Source organism: Ricinus communis, chromosome 3 (assembly GCF_019578655.1).
Source record: "Ricinus communis isolate WT05 ecotype wild-type chromosome 3, ASM1957865v1, whole genome shotgun sequence".
Lineage (NCBI taxonomy): Eukaryota > Viridiplantae > Streptophyta > Magnoliopsida > Malpighiales > Euphorbiaceae > Ricinus > Ricinus communis.
The window spans coordinates 24,571,241-24,589,686 of NC_063258.1; the positions used below are offsets into that span (position 1 = coordinate 24,571,241).

At 36.3% G+C, this 18,446-nt stretch overlaps 1 protein-coding gene across 7 annotated transcripts in view; it reads right to left on the reverse strand.

Annotated features, from left to right (window-relative positions):
* Positions 1-18,446, reverse strand: part of LOC8262844 (dicer-like protein 4) — a 45,900-nt gene that overhangs the window by 12,701 nt on the left and 14,753 nt on the right. For 4 of the 7 annotated variants that reach the window (XM_025158142.2, XM_015721976.3, XM_048371689.1 and 1 more), the window contains 9 exons: positions 15,338-15,530; positions 14,207-14,367; positions 13,896-14,102; positions 13,537-13,799; positions 13,180-13,454; positions 12,689-13,110; positions 12,370-12,470; positions 6,641-6,849; positions 6,299-6,508 (listed from right to left, as the gene is read on the reverse strand). In XM_025158142.2, coding sequence (XP_025013910.2) covers positions 6,299-6,508; positions 6,641-6,849; positions 12,370-12,470; positions 12,689-13,110; positions 13,180-13,454; positions 13,537-13,799; positions 13,896-14,102; positions 14,207-14,367; positions 15,338-15,530 — 2,041 coding nt within the window. The remainder of the gene's footprint in view (positions 1-6,298; positions 6,509-6,640; positions 6,850-12,369; positions 12,471-12,688; positions 13,111-13,179; positions 13,455-13,536; positions 13,800-13,895; positions 14,103-14,206; positions 14,368-15,337; positions 15,531-18,446) is intronic. The other 3 variants (XM_048371687.1, XM_015721977.3, XM_048371688.1) reach the window with 2 other exon arrangements.

Consider the following 18,446-nt stretch of genomic DNA (forward strand, 5'->3'; position numbering starts at 1 on the left):
TCAAAGTGATAATGGAAAGGAGTTCTTTAACAATGTGTTGGGACGATTTTTTGTTGAAAAAGGGATTATTCACCAAAGTTCTTGTAGTAACACGCCTCAGCAAAACGGGATGGCTAAGAGAAAAAATAAACATATCCTAGATGCTGTTAGAGCTCTTAGTTTTACAACTAAAATTCCAAAGTATCTTTGGGGAGAAGTAGTTTTAACAGCCATTTATTTGATTAATAGATTGCCTACAATTAAAGTTTTCAGTGAATGTTTTCCCATAACTCGGCTAACTAGCAACATTCCTTTAAAAATTTCTGAAAGTGTGGCTTTTGTCCATAATCATGATCCTAAACGTTCAAAGCTTGATCCAAAAGCACATAAATGTATTTTTATATGACTAATACTTCTTCTATACTTTCCTCTCTAATGTCTTCACCTGTTAAGTCTGTACAGGTTGCTAATGGGACTTCTATGCCAATTACAGGAGTTGGGAATGTCTCAATTTCTCCTACATTCTTAGTGTCATCTGTCTTACTTGCCCCTGATCTTTCTAATAATCTTATTTCCATTAGTAAGATTACCAAAAGTCTTAATTGTTCTGCAATATTTGATTCTACTCATTGTGTCCTTCAGGACAAACGTACGAAGATGACGATTGGCATTGATAAGGAAAGAGGTCTTTATTACTTAGAGGGGGCTACGGAATTTAAATCTGACCCTAGCCATGGTTTTCAAGTAGAGAGAGAGTCGTTTGATAGAGAGAAGATTCTTTTATGGCATTGTCGTTTGGGGCATCCATCTTTTCCTTATTTAGAGCGTTTATTTCCTAAATTGTTTCACAGTGTTGCTATCTCTAGTCTAAGATGTGAACAATGCATTTATGCTAAAAACCATTGTGTTCCTTTCAAAACCAGTTTCAATAAGAGTTCTATTCCTTTTTCATGTGTTTATACTGATGTGTGGGGTCCTTTTTCTACTCCATCTGCCTCAGGCCATAAATACTTTGTGTCTTTTATTGATGACTGCACTAGAGTGAGCTGGGTATATTTGATGAAATCTAAAGTGATGTTATACAGGTGATTCCTCAATTTTACAAAATGATTATCACACAGTTTCATACTCAGTTCCAAGTTTTTCATTCTGATAATGGTCGTGAGTTGGTAAATCAGTCTCTTACCAATTTCTTCCTAGAACATGGCATCCTACACCAAACAACTTGTGCCTACACACCACAACAAAATGGTGTAGCAGAGCGTAAGAATCGTCATATCCTTGAGGTTGGTCGGGCTTTAAGCTTTACTATGCATGTTCCTAAACGTTTTTGGGCTGAGGCTATCATGACTGCTGTCCTTCTTATTAATCGAATGCCTGCTCGTATCATTAATTTTCAAGCCCCTTTAAGGATGTTATCACAATTTCACTCTATTCCTTCTGCTATAAATATTTGTCTTAAGGTTTTTGGTTGTATATGTTATGTTCATGTACACTCTATATATAGGGATAAGCTTGATCCACGTGCTCTTAAATGTGTTTTTCTTGGTTACTCTAATTCTCAAAAAGGCTATAAATGTTTTCATCCTCCTATAGGTAAATATTATGTTTCCATGGATGTTCAGTTTTGTGAACAAGTATCTTCTTTTTTTTGAGATGTATCTATGATTCCTCTTCAGGAGGAGATTAGTAGTAAGGAAGAGGAACAGTTATGGTTAGAAGAGAAGAAGTTGTGGATGTCGAGTAAGGGGGAGAATTCAGCTATTATGGAGAATAATGAATCTTTAGATAATACTTGTTCTGTTGAGTTTGAGTTTGAATTTAAGGAGAAAAAGAATAAAAGACAAGTTAGGTTATACCAAAACGGTTATACAAGAAGAAAGCAGAATGCCACTGTTATGCCTTCTCCTGACTCTAGTGCTTCTCTTGATGATACTATCATGCCATCGGATGACTCTTCTACTATTAACCCTGAGGTATGTGTTCCCTCTCCTACAACTTCAACTTTAGAGAAAGATTCTAGTCCTATAACATTAGAAAATGCTATTTTGAATCCACAAGTTATGGATCACGATCATGGTAGGAGATATCCCCCTCGTGAACGTAGAGAACCTGATATGTTGGGTCCAAGTCATCTTTTAACGTCACTTATCCTATTTCTGATTTTATCTCTTATCATCATCTGTCTAAGGCTCATCTAGCTTTTGCTCTTCAGTTGTCTTCTGTGTCTATTCCTAGTCATTTTCAGGAAGCCCTTGGAGATCCTAAGTGGAAGGTTGCTATGGAAGAGGAAATGAAGGTTCTCTAAAAAAATTCTACTTGGGAGATGGTTGAGTTGTCACAGGAAAAGAAGACAGTAGGATGCAAGTGGGTGTTTACAGTGAAATACAGGTCAGATCGGACAGTTGAAAGGTAGAAGGCTAGACTGGTGGCCAAAGGTTACACTCAAAACCTATGGGATTGACTATCAAGAGACTTTTGCTCTTGTGGCTAGAATGAACACCGTTCGAGTCATTCTATCTCTTACAGCCAATCTGGACTGGCCTTGACGCTAGTTTGATGCAAAAAATGCTTTTCTCCATGGTGATTTGATATAGGAGGTGTATATGGATCCTTCTCCAGGATTTACACTAGGAGGAGGTAAGGTGTGCAAGCTGAAAAAGGCATTGTATGGGTTGAAACAATCGCCAAGGGCATGGTTTGGCAAGTTGAGCTACTCAATGAAGGAGTATGGTTTTAAGCAAGCTTTGGCAGATCATACTCTGTTTTATAAGAGGGAGCATGATGATATTACCTTGCTTATTGTTTGTATTGATGACATGATTGTTACAGGTAGTGATGCTAGTGAGATAGAGAAATTTTGAAGCTACTTGGCCAAGGAGTTTGAGATGAAGGACTTGAGGGTTCTAAAATACTTCTTAGGTGTTGAAGTATCTCAGTCCAAGCAAGGACCTTTTCTATCCCAACGGAAGTATATTTTAGATCTCTTAGCTGAAACTGGTAATTCTGCCTGGGAACCTGTAAATACTCCTATTGAGGTGAATCATGGTCTATCTATCTATCCTGATCAGGTTCCGACTGACAAGGAGAGATATCAGAGACTAGTGGGAAAGTTGATTTATCTAACTCACACTAGGCTTTTTTTATCATATGCAGTTAGTGTTGTCAGTCAGTTTATGCACAATCCAAGTGATCGACACATGCATGCAGTAAATCGTATTTTGGCTTATCTGAAGTCCTCTCCAGGTAAAGGTATTTTGTTCTCCAAACATGGGCACTTGGATATTATGGGTTATACAGACTCTGACTTTGCTGGCTCTAAATTGGATAGAAAGTCTACTTCAGGCTATGTGTCATTCGTTGGAGGTAATCTGATGACTTGGAGGAATAAGAAACAGAATGTGGTGTCATTGTCTAGTGCAGAAGCTGAATACCGGGCTCTTCATCATGCAATCACAGAGCTTGCTTGGTTAAAAATTCTCTTAAAAGAACTCGGGTTTGGTCTAAAGAAACCTATAGTACTTTATTGTGATAACACTGCAGCTATTGAGATAGCTAACAATCCGGTTCAACATGATCGAACTAAGCACATTGAAGTTGACAGGAATTATATCAAGGATAACCTAGATTCTGGTATGATAGAGGTTCCTTACATTAAGAGTGTAGATCAGCTGGCCGACATGATGACTCACGCTGTTACTAGTGGCTCATTTTATGCATCATTATCCAAGTTGGGCATGTGTGATATCTATGCACCAACTTGAGGGGGAGACTTAGTATATATAGCTGTATACCTATTTAGGAATTATAGTTGTAATATTTCTCTATTTATTTCCTGTAATTATTCCTATATAGTTGACTTACCTTTCCTGTAATTATTCCTATATAGTTGTAATATTCCTATATAGAGGTTCCTTACATTAAGAGTGTAGATCAGCTGGCCGACATGATGACTCACGCTGTTACTAGTGGCTCATTTTATGCATCATTATCCAAGTTGGGCATGTGTGATATCTATGCACCAACTTGAGGGGGAGACTTAGTATATATAGCTGTATACCTATTTAGGAATTATAGTTGTAATATTTCTCTATTTATTTCCTGTAATTATTCCTATATAGTTGACTTACCTTTCCTGTAATTATTCCTATATAGTTGACTACCTTAAATAGGTTTAGGTATCTTGTATAAATACCTTGAGATATATGGAATAAACATAAGAGTGTTTTTCATTCAATTGTTATTTAACATCAAGCACAAAAAAGAGTCACTATCCTACAGCACCATCAAGAATCTAATCAGAGGTTGGATCATGAAATTTATGGTAAGTTTCCAAACTTCCTACAAATCATTCATCTAGTCAACTTGATCTTCCCATTACTCTTAGGAAAGGTGTCAGATCATGTACTAAACATCCTTATCAAATTTTGTATCTTACAAAAATATTTCATCACCATATTGTGCTTTTATCTCACAAATGTCTAGTATGGTTATTCCAAATAGTCTTCAGGAGGCTCTAAATGTTTCCGAGCGGAAAGAAGCTATTTTGGAGGAGATGAGAGCCTTGCAGAAGAATGCTACTTGGGAAGAAGTGGATCTGCCAGATGGGAAGACAGTTGTCGGATATAAATGGGTGTTTACTGTGAAGTATAATTCAGATGGATCCTTGGAAAGGTATAAAACTTGTCTAGTAGCCAAAGGATTCACTCAAAACATATGGAGTGGACTACTATGAAACTTTTTCTCCTGTGGTGAAACTCAATACTATTCGAGTGCTCTTGTCTGTTGCAGCTAATCTAGATTGGTCTTTGAATCATCTAGATATGAAAAATGCTTTTTTGAATGGTGACTTAGAGGAGGAAGTATACATTGAACCTCCACCTGGTTTTGCTCAGAAATTTAGAGCCAAGGTATGTAAGCTAAAGCGATCTTTATATGACCTTAAACAATCTCCTAGAGCATAGTTCGAGAGGTTCACAAAGTTTATTAAAGGTCAAGGTTATAATCAAAGTTAATCTGATCATACTCTTTTCTTAAAGAGTTCTATTGAAGACAAAATTTCTGTTTTAATTGTCTATGTAGATGATATAATTTTGACTGGAGATGATATAATTGAAATGAGCAGATTGAAACAAAACCTAGCCAAAGAGTTTGAAATTAAAGATTTAGGCCAAGTAAGATACTTTCTTGGAATGGAAGTGGCAAGGTCAAAGAAAGGCATTGTTGTCTCACAACGGAAGTATATTCTAGATCTCTTGAAAGAAACTGGAATGAGTGGTTGTAAACCTTCTGAAACTCCAATTGAAGCTAATTCTAGAGTTGGGGGACGTAAAGAATGGTGTTCCAGTAGACACAGGAAGATATCAGAGGTTGGTTGAAAAACTGATTTACTTATCACATACTCGTCCGGACATTGTTTTCGCTGTAAGCTTGGTAAGTCAGTTTATGTATTCTCCATATGAAGAAGATCTTGAAGTTGTATATCGGATTCTTTGTTATTTGAAAAGTACACTAGGAAAAGGACTTTTTTTCAAGAAAAATGAAAAAAGAAGAGTTGAGGTGTACACGGATGCTGATTGGGCAGGTTCAATAACTGATAGAAGGTCAACTTCTAGATACTGCACATTTGTTTGGGGTAATTTAGTCATATGGAGAAGTAAAAAGCAGAATGTAGTTGCTAGAAGTAGTGCTGAGGCAGAATTCAGATCAATGGCACATGGAGTGTGTGAGATTCTTTGGCTGAAAAGGGTTCTACAAGAGCTTAAAAGATCTGCGAATTTACCTATGAAGTTGTATTGTGACAACAAGGCAGCTATCAGTATTGCTCATAATCCTGTTTTACATGACAGGACAAAACATGTTGAAATTGACAGGCACTTCATAAAAGAAAAACTTGAAGAAGGAATTATTTGTACTCCATTTGTACCAACCACACAGCAGGTGGCAGATATTTTAACTGAAGGGTTGTTTAAACAGCAATTTGAATTTCAAGTTAGCAAGCTGGGCATGACAGATATATTTGCTCTAACTTGAGAGGGAGTGTTGATAAGTTAGAATAACTAATTAGTTTTTGTTTGTTAGAGATATGGATAAACATTCTAAGGTTTATGGATAAGATAAATCAGTTCCTGATCTAAGATTTTTTATCCTTTAGCTAGTCTATATAAATTGTGTTTTTCCTATGTTTGATATATGAAAAGAAAAAAGAGAATATTTCTCTTTTTTCCTTTCTCTATTAAATTCTACAATAACAAACTGAACAATAAACATATGAGAGAATATTTGGAGAAAACAAGTAATTTTCAAAATTTAATCCTACCTGCAAGTTTCTTCTGCTTGCTAGCTTCAACAAATTGGAATTATTTACAGCATTAGAACGTTTTCTAGTAAGCTCCCCTTCATCAAGTGTATCATGCAAAAGAAACAGGTGTCGACCAACTGCAAATTTGAGAAAAGCATCACCCAATATTTCAAGTCTTTCAAGAGAAAGACGCTCCTGGCACCTCTCTGTAGTGAGTGCTTCTAATATCTAACACAAATTAACAGCAATTAGTGGCAAGAAAAGGTCCATGCAAGAAAATCACCAGGCACCAACGTAATTAACTGATCGCAATGGCCAACTTTAAATTCATATAACCATGCAGTGAGGGTGAGGCCTTACTCTATATGCAGTCACTTCAGCTCCCTCAGAGAAAGAAGCAGATAATAAGCTCTTCAATTCAATGGCTACAAGCAAGTTTTCCAGGCGATGCATGATTGATGGTAATAGAGAAATTGAACTCCCAATATCCTTGGAAAAGCCTATTATCTTCAACTCACAAAGTTCAGGAGGGAAATCAATGAGGTACTCGTCCAGCTCTTGTGTCACTGCTATTAACATAAACTAATTTAATAGCAAATATTGAATAGAATAAGAATATTTTGTTTTAATAAAATTGATATGCTATCCACAAGAGAGTATGAAGACATATTTTTGAGGGAGTTCTTAGGATTTGGCTAGGTCCTACGTACATTTCCTGCCAAATAACATAGGAAACAAATGGCAAGGGATACCTCAAAAATAAATATAAAACAAAAACAAAGACAGAAATAGAAGTCCATGGGCAAGATGAAATTCCTAAGCCAATCAGTAACATGACATTATGCTCTAAATTTTGTCTCATATTCCTGTTGACAGTTGTTCCCATGTTTTAAGGCTTAATTTTAGAAGTTAATTAGTATTGACTCTTGATTGTAGGAGCCAATCATGCATATTACTGTAAATTAGGCAGTAGAGATTATTTCTTTTTAAAGATGTGTGAAACCCTATAAATAGAGATAAATGAATATAGAAATAAAACAACAGAAGCTATTAAATTTCTTCTTGTCCTAAAAACTTCATGGTATCAGAGCTTGATCCCTTTAGGGTGACTCTCTCACATTGCTAACCCTAGTATCAGAATCTCTGCATATTTCAACCAAATCAAATTTTTATTCCAGCAGTATTTTAGACATGTCTGACGGAAAGAAGGAAGGATCTTCTAATCCTACTGAGCATGGTGGTAGAAACATGATAACCACTATGAATGACAACCCTTCTCTCCAAATCAGTCCATTCAAACTAGATGGAATGAATTATCTTGCTTGGTCGCGATCATGCTTGCTATTTATTTAGGCTAGGGGATTGCAAAGTTATATCAATAATGAGAAAAGAAGACCTGATGGAACAAATCCTATATGTAGCAAATGGGACTTAGAAAACTCTCTCATCATGTCATGGTTGCTCAATTCAATGCAACCACAGATTGCTCGAGGCTATTTACTCCTTGATACAAATTTCGGAAAATTTGGGATGCATTTGCCCAAACTTATTCCCGGTGTAATGATGCCCGGTGTATATGAATTCATGGAAAAAGTTCATGAAACCAAACAAGGTGAGCTGACTATTGCCCAGTATTTTTCTGAACTTAATGGCTTATGGCAAGAACTTGACTATTATCAGGATTTACAAGCATCTTGTACAGCTGATGCAACAAAGTTCCATGAAATAATGGAAAAGTGTATGACTTCCTGGCAGGATTAAATGATGTGTATGATCAGATCAGAGTTCAGGTACTTGGACGGGACCCTTTTCCCTCCTTCTGACAAGCATATAGCCATGTGCAGCAAGAAGAGAGCCGACGAAATGCTATGCTGCCAACTATTTCAACTGAAAGATCAGTTATGATGGCTGAATCATCATCCATGAAACCTGATTCAACTATAATTGACTCTCTGAAGGAAGTAGAACAAGACAGTAGAAGGTGCGACTATTGTGGTAAACCAAGGCATACTAGAGAAACATGCTGGAAACTTCATGGTCGCCTACCACGTGGTCGAGTGAAAAAAAAATCTGGTAGTACACGGCCTCAAGCTCATGTCTCAAAAACTCTTGACATTGAATTGCCAAGAGAAATCAACCCTTCTGGTGGACTTCCCAATGAAGAATTGAAAACTCCTAAACTTCTTATAACTTAGTTTGAATCCTCTTCCACTGCAGCCACTACTTCCACTCCTTCATCTCACCTTGCACATTCAGGTATACCACATCTAGCCTTACATGCTAGGCATACTAATAACTGCGATACTCCTAGTGAATCATGGATTTTAGATTCTGGAGCATCGGATCATATGACCAGATCTCGAAAAAAATTCTTCACTTACAATTCTTGTTCAGGTCATGAAAAAGTCTGTATTGCGGATGGGTCCTTGTCTCCCATCATCGAGAAAGGTTCTATAAGTTGTACTTCATCTATTAACCTACCACTTGCCTTGCATATTCCTGGTTTCTCACATAATTTGTTATCTGTTAGTGTTCTTACAAGAGATTTAAACTGAAAGATTGAATTTTTTCCTTCTCATTGTGTCATACAGGAATTGAGCACCGGCAAAACGATTGGCTATGGTAGAGCACATAATGGCTTGTACCAGTTAGATGAAGGACTAATTTCTAAGGCTTTACTAGGTGAATCTGAATCAGCTCCTCATCAAATTATTTAATGGCATAGGCGTTTAGGACACCCTTCATTTTCCGTTTTAGAAAGGTTTCATCCTCATTTATTTAAGCAATTTGATTTAAAGACCTTAGTTTGTGATGCATGTGAATTTGCTAAGCATACTAGAACTTCATATCCTTCAACTAATAATAAAAGTTTGGTGCCTTTTGAGATGATTCAGTCAGATGTGTGGGGCCCCAGCCCAGTAGTTTCTTTATCTGGGTATAAATGGTTTGTGGCATTTATAGATTGCCACAGTAGGATGACGTGGGTGTATTTGATGCGTGCCAAAAATGAAGTTTTTTCTTGCTTTCAGTCTTTCCATAGAACGATCAGTACACAATTTAGTGCTAAGGTGAAAATTTTCCGAACTGATAATGGTACAGAGTATATGGAGAAAACCTTCCATAGCTATTTAGACACTCATGGGATTATTCACCAAACTAGTTGTGTTAATACTGCTGCTCAAAATGGAGTATCTGAACAAAAGAACAGACATCTCTTAGAAGTTGCTAGGGCTCTTATGTTCACCATGCATGTTCCTAAGGCTTATTGGGGTGATGCGATTCTTACAGTTGCTTATTTAATCAATCGTATGCCATTAAGAACCTTGAATTCTAAGTGTCCTATAGAACTTATCCAGGGCAATAACTCTCATATTATTTCTCCAAAGGTTTTTGGATGTGTTTGTTTTGTGCATAAGAACTATAAAGGAAAACTAGATCCGAGAGCCTTAAAATGTGTTTTTATTGGCCATTCACCTACCGAAAAGGGATATAAATGTTATCACCCTTCATCTAGAAAGGTGTATTTGAGTATGGATGTCACCTTCCGGGAGTCAGAAGCCTTTTATCCACCATCACCTCTTCAGGAGGAGAATGATCATATAGAAGATGTGATTTCTCTTGGTCAACCTATACTTGAGTTGCCTATGTATAATAGTCAGGGGGAGCATGGAAGTGATGATAATACTTATAATGGAGATTATGTTCAAACTGATGCTGAAAAAATACTTGAACAGGCAAGGAAAAGATTGGACAAACCTGATCTATTAAGGTACTCACGCAAGAAAAAGGAGGATACTACTCTTCATAGCCAATCACCCAACCCGGGCTCAACTCCTGTGGATTCAGGTAATCTATCTCCTCCTTCTAACTTGTCTAGTGAACTTCCATCTCTTAATTCATGTGATAACGACCTTGATCTTCCAATAGCTGTCAGGAAAGGAGTTCGATCTTGTACTCAACATTATATCTCTAACTTTGTTTTGTATAAAGATTTGTCTCCCTCCTATAGAGCCTTCTTGTCTTCTTTGCATTCTATCTCTATACCACTGGGATGGCAGGAAGCTGTTAATGATATGGAAAGATGCTATGGTGGAAGAAATGAAGGCCTTGGTAAAGAATGGAACATGTGAGGTTGTCGACATGCCATTCAGAAAAAAACCAGTAGGATGTAAATGGGTATTCACAGTGAAACATAGGGCAGATGGCTCCATTGAAAGGTTAAAGGCGCGACGGGTGGCAAAAGGTTTCACCCAAACCTATGGTATTGACTACCAAGAAACATTTGCACCTATTGCCAAGATGAATTCAGTAAGAGTGCTCTTATCTTGTGCTGCAAATCTTGGATGGGATCTTCAGCAGTTCGATGTTAAAAATGTCTTCCTACATGGTAACTTGGAAGAAGTCTATATGGAAATTCCTCCAGGTTTTTCCAATCAAAAAACTGAAAGGAAGGTATGCAGATTAAAGAAAGCCATATACGGTCTGAAACAGTCCCCTCGAGCTTGGTTTAATAGGTTCAGTAAAGCAATCATTGCTTTTGGTTACAAACAAAGCCATGCAGATCATACTATCTTCATCAAATATCTCCAAGGGAGGATTACCATTCTCATTATATATGTTGATGATATAATGATAACAAGTGATAATCAAGAAGAAATGACCAGGCTGAAAAATTATTTGGCCATGGAGTTTGAGATCAAAGATCTGGGTAAATTACGATATTTTCTTGGGATAGAAGTTGTTCGATCAGAAAATGGTATATTCATCTCCCAAAGAAAATATGTCCTTGATTTGCTAAAGGAAACAGGAATGCTAGGCTGTAAACCTGTTGACATTCCCATTGAAGCTAATCATAAGCTGAAAGAAAATGTCGGAGAATTAGTTGACATTGATCGATATCAACGACTGGTTGGGAGATTGATTTATCTTTCTCATACACGGCCTGACATTGCTTATGCAGTAAGTATAGTCAGCCAATTTATGCATAGTTCCCGAACTATACATCTTGATGCTGTCTTTCGAATTTTAAGGTATCTCAAGTCTAGTCCAGGTAAAGGAATACTTTTTATGAATAATGGTCATTTACGAATTGAAGCATATTCTGATGCTGATTGGGCGGGCTCTCCTAATGATAGAAGATCCACTTCTGGTTATTGTGCCTTCATGGGTGGAAATTTGGTCACTTGGAGAAGCAAGAAACAAAGTGTAGTGGCTAGGTCAAGTGCTGAAGCAGAATACAGAGCAATGGCGCAAATAGTATGTGAACTGTTATGGCTTAAGAAGTTAATGCAAGATCTACATCTTCTAGAGGAAGAGTGTGTGTTGTTACATTGTGATAATAAGGCAGCCATAAGTATTGCTCATAACCCAGTACAACATGATCGTACAAAACATGTTGAGATTGATCGATTCTTCATCAAAGAAAAATTAGAAGATCAAAGTCTCAGAATCAGCTACACAAATTCAAAAAATCAATTAGCTGATGTATTTACCAAGGGGTTATGTACTGGATTGTTTCATTCTTTTGTATGCAAGATGGGTATGGCTGATATACATACACCATCTTGAGGGGAGTGTTGACAGTTGTTCCCATGTTTTTAGGGCTTAATTTAAGGAGTTAATTAGTATTGACTCTTGATTGTAGGAGCCAATCATGCATATTTCTGTAAATTAGGCAGTAGAGATTCTTTCTTTTTAGAGATGTGTGAAACCCTATAAATAGAGATTAATGGGTGTAGAAATAAAACAACAGAAGCTATTAAATTTCTTCTTGTCCTAAAAACTTCAATTCTTATTTCAATGGTGCAACTCAAGAAGCAGCTCCTATGTAATTCCTGTCAATTCAACACTAACAAAGAAAATCAAGAATCATTTTTGTTTTATTCATAAATCTGACATTTCTGCACTTTTTTATCTTTCAAAAATTTTCTTGTGGGGGTGTGTGACACTTAATCCTCCTGCCTAAGAACTAGGAAAACTAGAGGCTCAAAGATATTGGAAGTGAAAGGAACAACTTCAAAAGGAAATGAACAACCTCAGTTATGATACCTAATGAAAAGGAAACAGAGGAAAGGAAATCAAGGAATTACCAGAATCTTCTTTCCTTCGGTTGTGTAGCAAGTTGTGCAAAGAAAATAGTGGTTTTGCTTGAAGAAGAGGTTGTTCAGGATATTTAAGTTGGATGCCAAACCTAATACCGAACAGTAAAATCAACATCCCCACAACAAAATGAAAATAAATTATCATCATTAAAAAGATGTTAAAACTTCTTTAACACAGAAAACTCTCAAAAGTACAAAGTAGATGCAAGAAAGGATATAGCATATAAGGGGGGAACTAAATGCCATATAAAATAAGTTTCAAGAAGCCAAGTTACTACCTTTGGCTTAGAAACTCCAAGTTACATACCTTTGAATTAGAAACTCCATATAGCTTGAAGTGCTCGAACATTTGTGTGGGCTACGAGCATTCTTTCCACGATCAATGTTAGTAATGAAGTAGAAGTGTTTCTTGTGGGGGATGTACACTAAACTATTCTCAATATCTCTTATACTTCTACAACCATTAGCAAGTTGCAAACAATCATCTGAAGGAAGACATTCTTTTTCCACACACCTAAAAACAGGAGACGATAAGCATCTTCCAACAGTCTCCCAATCTACTGTCACTCTATTTCCATGATCACATAGAAGGACTGGAAGCAACAGATAGAAACTCGGGCTTGATTCAAAAAAAGAATTCTTCCCCAAGGTAACAAATTCAGGAACAAAGTCTGATCGGTCAAGAATGACCTTCAAGAACATCTCTTGAAAATATATTGCCTGCGTGATCTGCACATACATCATCTGTGAATTTCTGTAATTTAAACCTCATAAATGCACTAAAATATCAATGTTTACCTCGTCCCTGTGAAATGCCAAACAACCTAATGGGACAAGCTTTGTTGTCACATATCTACCACAGGCAAGGTGAAGATTAAGTTCCATTTGCTCCGCCTCTAGAGGTAGAGGTGCTCTAATAAAAAGACCAAACTTTTTATAGATCCTGTCCTCAGGCACAGGACAAAATTTTATAAAATAAGAATGTAGATTGATCCAGTTCTCAGAGCTGGTCAATGATTCCTTAAATACAGCAGGAACTAGCATCTCATGCAGTTCGCCACGGACACCCTCACCTGCCAATAAACAAAAATATCTAACAGCTTATCAAAGAAAAAGGCAGTAGAAAGTTACAACAGTGAATTTCTACATTTTAACCTTCATTATTTTCTGGTTCAGATGATGCTAACATTGACTCCTCATTGACATCTTTTTCATGTGGCAAAAGAAAATTGCTCAATGAGCCTAGTTTATGCAATTGTTCAATGGCCTTCAGACAAGCATCTTTCTTAGCAGCTTCTCGAGAAGATTGTGGTGTACCAACAATTTGGTGCACTGGAGCATTTGCAGGCAAGATAATGTGGCAAATAGTTCCCCCTAAATCATCAAAAAAGAAGAATTGCGGCTTTGGATCAAAATACCTGGGAAAACAAACAAATACTCTCAATACACATTAGAAAAAATTGGATTTCTCAGCAAATAAATGGTCTAAATAAAAATTTAGAACTAGATCATACTCATCATGTGGAAGTTTCGAGCAATAATGATGGAGTAATGATATGCTATATGCAGAACTGATGCAAGCACCAGATTCATCAACTTTATACACTTTTTCCTCAATACTAACAAATGTCTCATTAGATGTTCTGGAAGATATTTCCATATTCATTCGATCTTCATCTCTTCTAAACCTTTCTATCAAATCTAGCTCCTTCTGGTTGCCGCTGAAGTATTAAGTACTATCTAGTTAGATTGGATAAAAAGAATAAATAAATAAAGTGATAGATGAACAAACTTATATACACGTATATCCACTATAAGAAAAAACCTGTCCACCAAAAATGCATATTCAGATTGTGGCATGCGTGCACGACCTCTTGATTGTATAAAGCTAGCAACAGTTTCTGGCAGATCAAACCGTACAACAAGACAGCATGTCTGAATATCAAGTCCCTCTTCACCCACTTTGGTAGCAATTAATAAATTCAACTGCAAAATCAACAAAAATAAGGATTATTTATCAGTCTCAAAGTATAGGAAGCGAGTAATAATTTGTTGCTACATATTTTAATTACACGGACCAAGCACCAGAAATAGATTAAATATGTAAACACATTGAATTGCATACACAATATGCTGATTCTCTAACACCTTATGTTGGGAATCGGTAATGCCTTGTTAGTAAATTTGTTTCCTTCGTGATTGTGATTCTTGTCTTCATCATCTTTTTTTGTGGTTACGAGCAACTGCAATACTAATCAATAAATTTACCCTAATTGCAACTTTATTCCCTAATTATAAGAAATAAATTTAGAAGCTCTAGTTTCAGAAATAAAAACAATAATAAGTTTTTGTTAACACTTATGCCAATCAAGTAGAGGCATTATCGGAACTATTTCAATTTTCAGATGGCAATGGGTCCAACATTAGCTTAGGATGTACATATAACAGCTGAAGATTTAGAATTCCACAATGCTAGGATATGAGGAAAAAAAGCCTGCGACTTCTTGAACAATTTGTTTAAGTACATTTCAGCAGCAGGAGGACCAACAAGGAAGAGTAAAACAAAGGTTGCACTGTAAGATTGTGTAGTACCCTGAGACATAGAATCCAACATTTATAGAATAAAGGAAAGCCATTTATAAGTCCCAAGCCCCTAGTTGCCAAAGCAAACCAAGTTTGAATTTTTAGGGCAAGTGGTCTAGGCACAAATCCTTAACATTACAAATCAGTAAGGGATATAGGACTGGGAGAGTGCTTCACATATTTTGAAGTGCCTGTCTAACATGATGATGTGCAACCGAGACTTGCAATTCTCTTTATACAGAATATCATATAGATCCAGATCAAGTCCCATGAACTCGGGCATTTAAGGCCACGGACAACTCAGTTTGCTATCTGAAAATACCATTGCATATAAATTTCAATGCTGACATGTTACGAGTATATAAAGCATTACCTTTCCAGTCTTGAACTTCTCAAGGATGCTATTCATGGTTTTTCGAGACATGCTCTTTAGTCCAGAGTGGACCCCAACAAGAAAATCACACTTCCAAGATATTAAAAACTTGAGATTTTGCAACACGTAAGAAAGGGATCTCGCAGTGACAATCCTATTTACAAAAACTATACCCTTCATATTTGGTTGTAACCTGAAAGAGAAAAATAAAAATTGTCAAAGAACTGCAAGAAGATATAGCAGATCTAGTATAATTGCAAGTGCACACCTCCATTAAAAGCATAGAGATAGACATAAAAATTAATCAACCATGTTTCCATACTGACCAAATTTATGTATCACTAAGTATAATGTCAAATAAAAATGCAAGATGTTACAGCTGTAATGTTCATTAGGAAGAAATAATTAGAGCTTGATTATAGGGCTGATTTGTAGGGATTATAGAGCTTGATTATGGGGCTGATTTGTACAGATTAGATTATAGTGTTTCCTAATTTATACCTTGTAATTTTGTATAAATACCTGTACATTTTGTTGATCAATACACACAAAATCTCTCTCATATCTGCATATTACAAATCAGCCAGGATTGAATGTTTTTCAAATACTGATTGGGCAGGATCTAAAGAAGATTGAAAGTCTATCACTGGCTTTTGTGTTTTTTTGGGTGGTAACCTAGTTTCATAGAAAAGCAAGAAGCATAATATTGTTTCTCGTTCGAGTGTGGAATCAGGATATTGTGCTATGGCGAAATCTGCATGTGAAATTTTGTGGATATATCAACTTATGACTGAAGTAAGACTCAAACTTCAGTTCCAGTTAAATTGTAGTGTGATAATCAAGCTGCCCTTTATATTATTTTGAATCTTGTTTTTCATGAACGAACCAAGCATATTGAAATTGATTGTCATTTCGTTCTTGAAAAGATTCAATTAGGTTTGAAATCTACAGGTTATGTGAGAACTGGAGAACAACTTGAAGATATCTTTACGAAAGCTCTTAATGGGACTCGGGTAGAATATCTTTGTAACAAGCTGGCAATGATCAATACTCCAGCTTGAGGGGGAGTGTTACAGCTGTAATGTTGATTAGGAAAGAAATAATTAGAGCTTGATTATAGGGCTGATTTGTAGGGATTATAGAGCTTGATTATAGTGCTGATTTATAGGACTTATAGAGCTTGATTATAAGGCTGATTTGTAGGGATTATATAGCTTGATTATAGGGCTGATTTGTAGGGATTAGATTATAGTGTTTCCTAATTTATACCTTGTAATATTGCATAAATACCTATACATCTTACTGATCAATACACATAAAATCTTTCTCTCATATCTGTATACTACAACACAAGAGAAGCAAACCTAGTTCTGCTAAAATATGAACGGTAATTGATGCAACAAGACTAATATAGAACACAGATTTTTTAACTTTTTTGTTTTTAGTCATAGAATACAGCTTAACATTAATTTTAAAAAAGCTTCGCAAAAGAGTATTTCACATAATAACATGAAAGAAATCATTTTCTTTTTACATTTAATGTTGATAAGTTAGAATAACTAATTAGTTTTTGTTTGTTAGAGATATGGATAAACATTCTAAGGTTTAGGGATAAGATAAATTAGTTTCTATCTAAGATTCTTTTAGCTAGTCTATATAAGTTGTGTTTTTTCTATGTTTGATATATGAAAAAAATAAGAAAATATTTCTCTTTTTTCCTTTCTCTATAAAATTCTACATGGTATCAGAGCTTAAGGCTTGATCATGAATTTTAAGGCTGCCATGGTTGGCTCTAGTTCAGCCACTTTAGAAGCTAGCAATGGCCTGACACCATTAGGGGGAGTTTCTCAGTTACTTCCACCTGTTCCTCTTGAAAATTCAATTCAAATTACCATTCACAAGCTGAATGCAAAGAATTATCTTGAATGGTCTCAGTCCATGAGGTTGGTGATTGATGGAAAAGAAAAACTTGGATACTTGAATGGTGAGATAAAACCACCAGCAACTGATGATTCAAAATACAAGCAGTGGCGCTCAGAAAATCCAATGGTTACTGCCTGGTTGATTAACTTAATGGATCCGGTTGTTAGAAAACCATTCATGTTTTTGCAAACTGCTTGGGATGTTTGGGAAGCAGTTCGAGAAACCTATTCAGATTTGGACAACCATTCATAGTTATTTGAATTAAACACCCATATGTGGAAAATGCAACAAGGTAATCGAGAGGTAACAGCTTACTATAATGATATGATGGCTGTTTGGCAGGAATTGGACATGTTTGAAGATGAACAATGGGAGAATCCTAATGACAGTGCTCGGTACAAAAAGAAAATTGAAAGAGGACGAGTATTTGTTTTCTTGGCTGGTTTAAACAAAGGTCTTGATGAGGTTCGTGGACGTATATTAGGAAAAAATCCTTTACCAACTATTAGAGAAGTTTTTTCAGAAGTACGTAGAGAAGAAGCATGACGAAAAGTGATGCTGAAAAATGATGAACCAAAAATAGATGCTGATGGGTCTGCTCTTATAACTCGAGGCACAGACTCAGGGGGAAAGCAGAAACCCTGGTGTGATCATTGTCGAAAGCCATGGCATACTCGAGATACTTGCTGGAAATTGTATAGGAAACCGAAGAAGAAAACAGGCAGCGACAACACCAAGTTAGGGGGAGATGTACGCGCTTTTCAAGCTAGCAATACTAATCCGGGGCAGCAGTCTTCTTCTGAATCTCTTCCTTTCACCAAGGAACATATAGAGCACCTGTATAAAATGTTTAAGTCCCAAACTTTAGAAAAATTTAACATGTCTTGTTCTTTTGCACAATCAGGTAATTCTTTCATTGCAGCCATAGCTTGTTCCAAATCCCATAGCACTTGGATATTAGAGTCAGGTGCTACTGATCACATGTCTGGCAATTCAAAATTTTTTTCCTCTTATATACCTTGTGCAGGAAATCAAAAGGTTCAAATTGCAGATGGTTCCTTAGCCACTGTTGCTAGGAAAGGAACAATTCCTATTTCGTCTTCTCTAGTTCTTAAAAATGTCTTACATGTTCCACATTTGTCATATAATCTTTTGTTTGTCAGTAAGTTAACCTCTGATCATAATT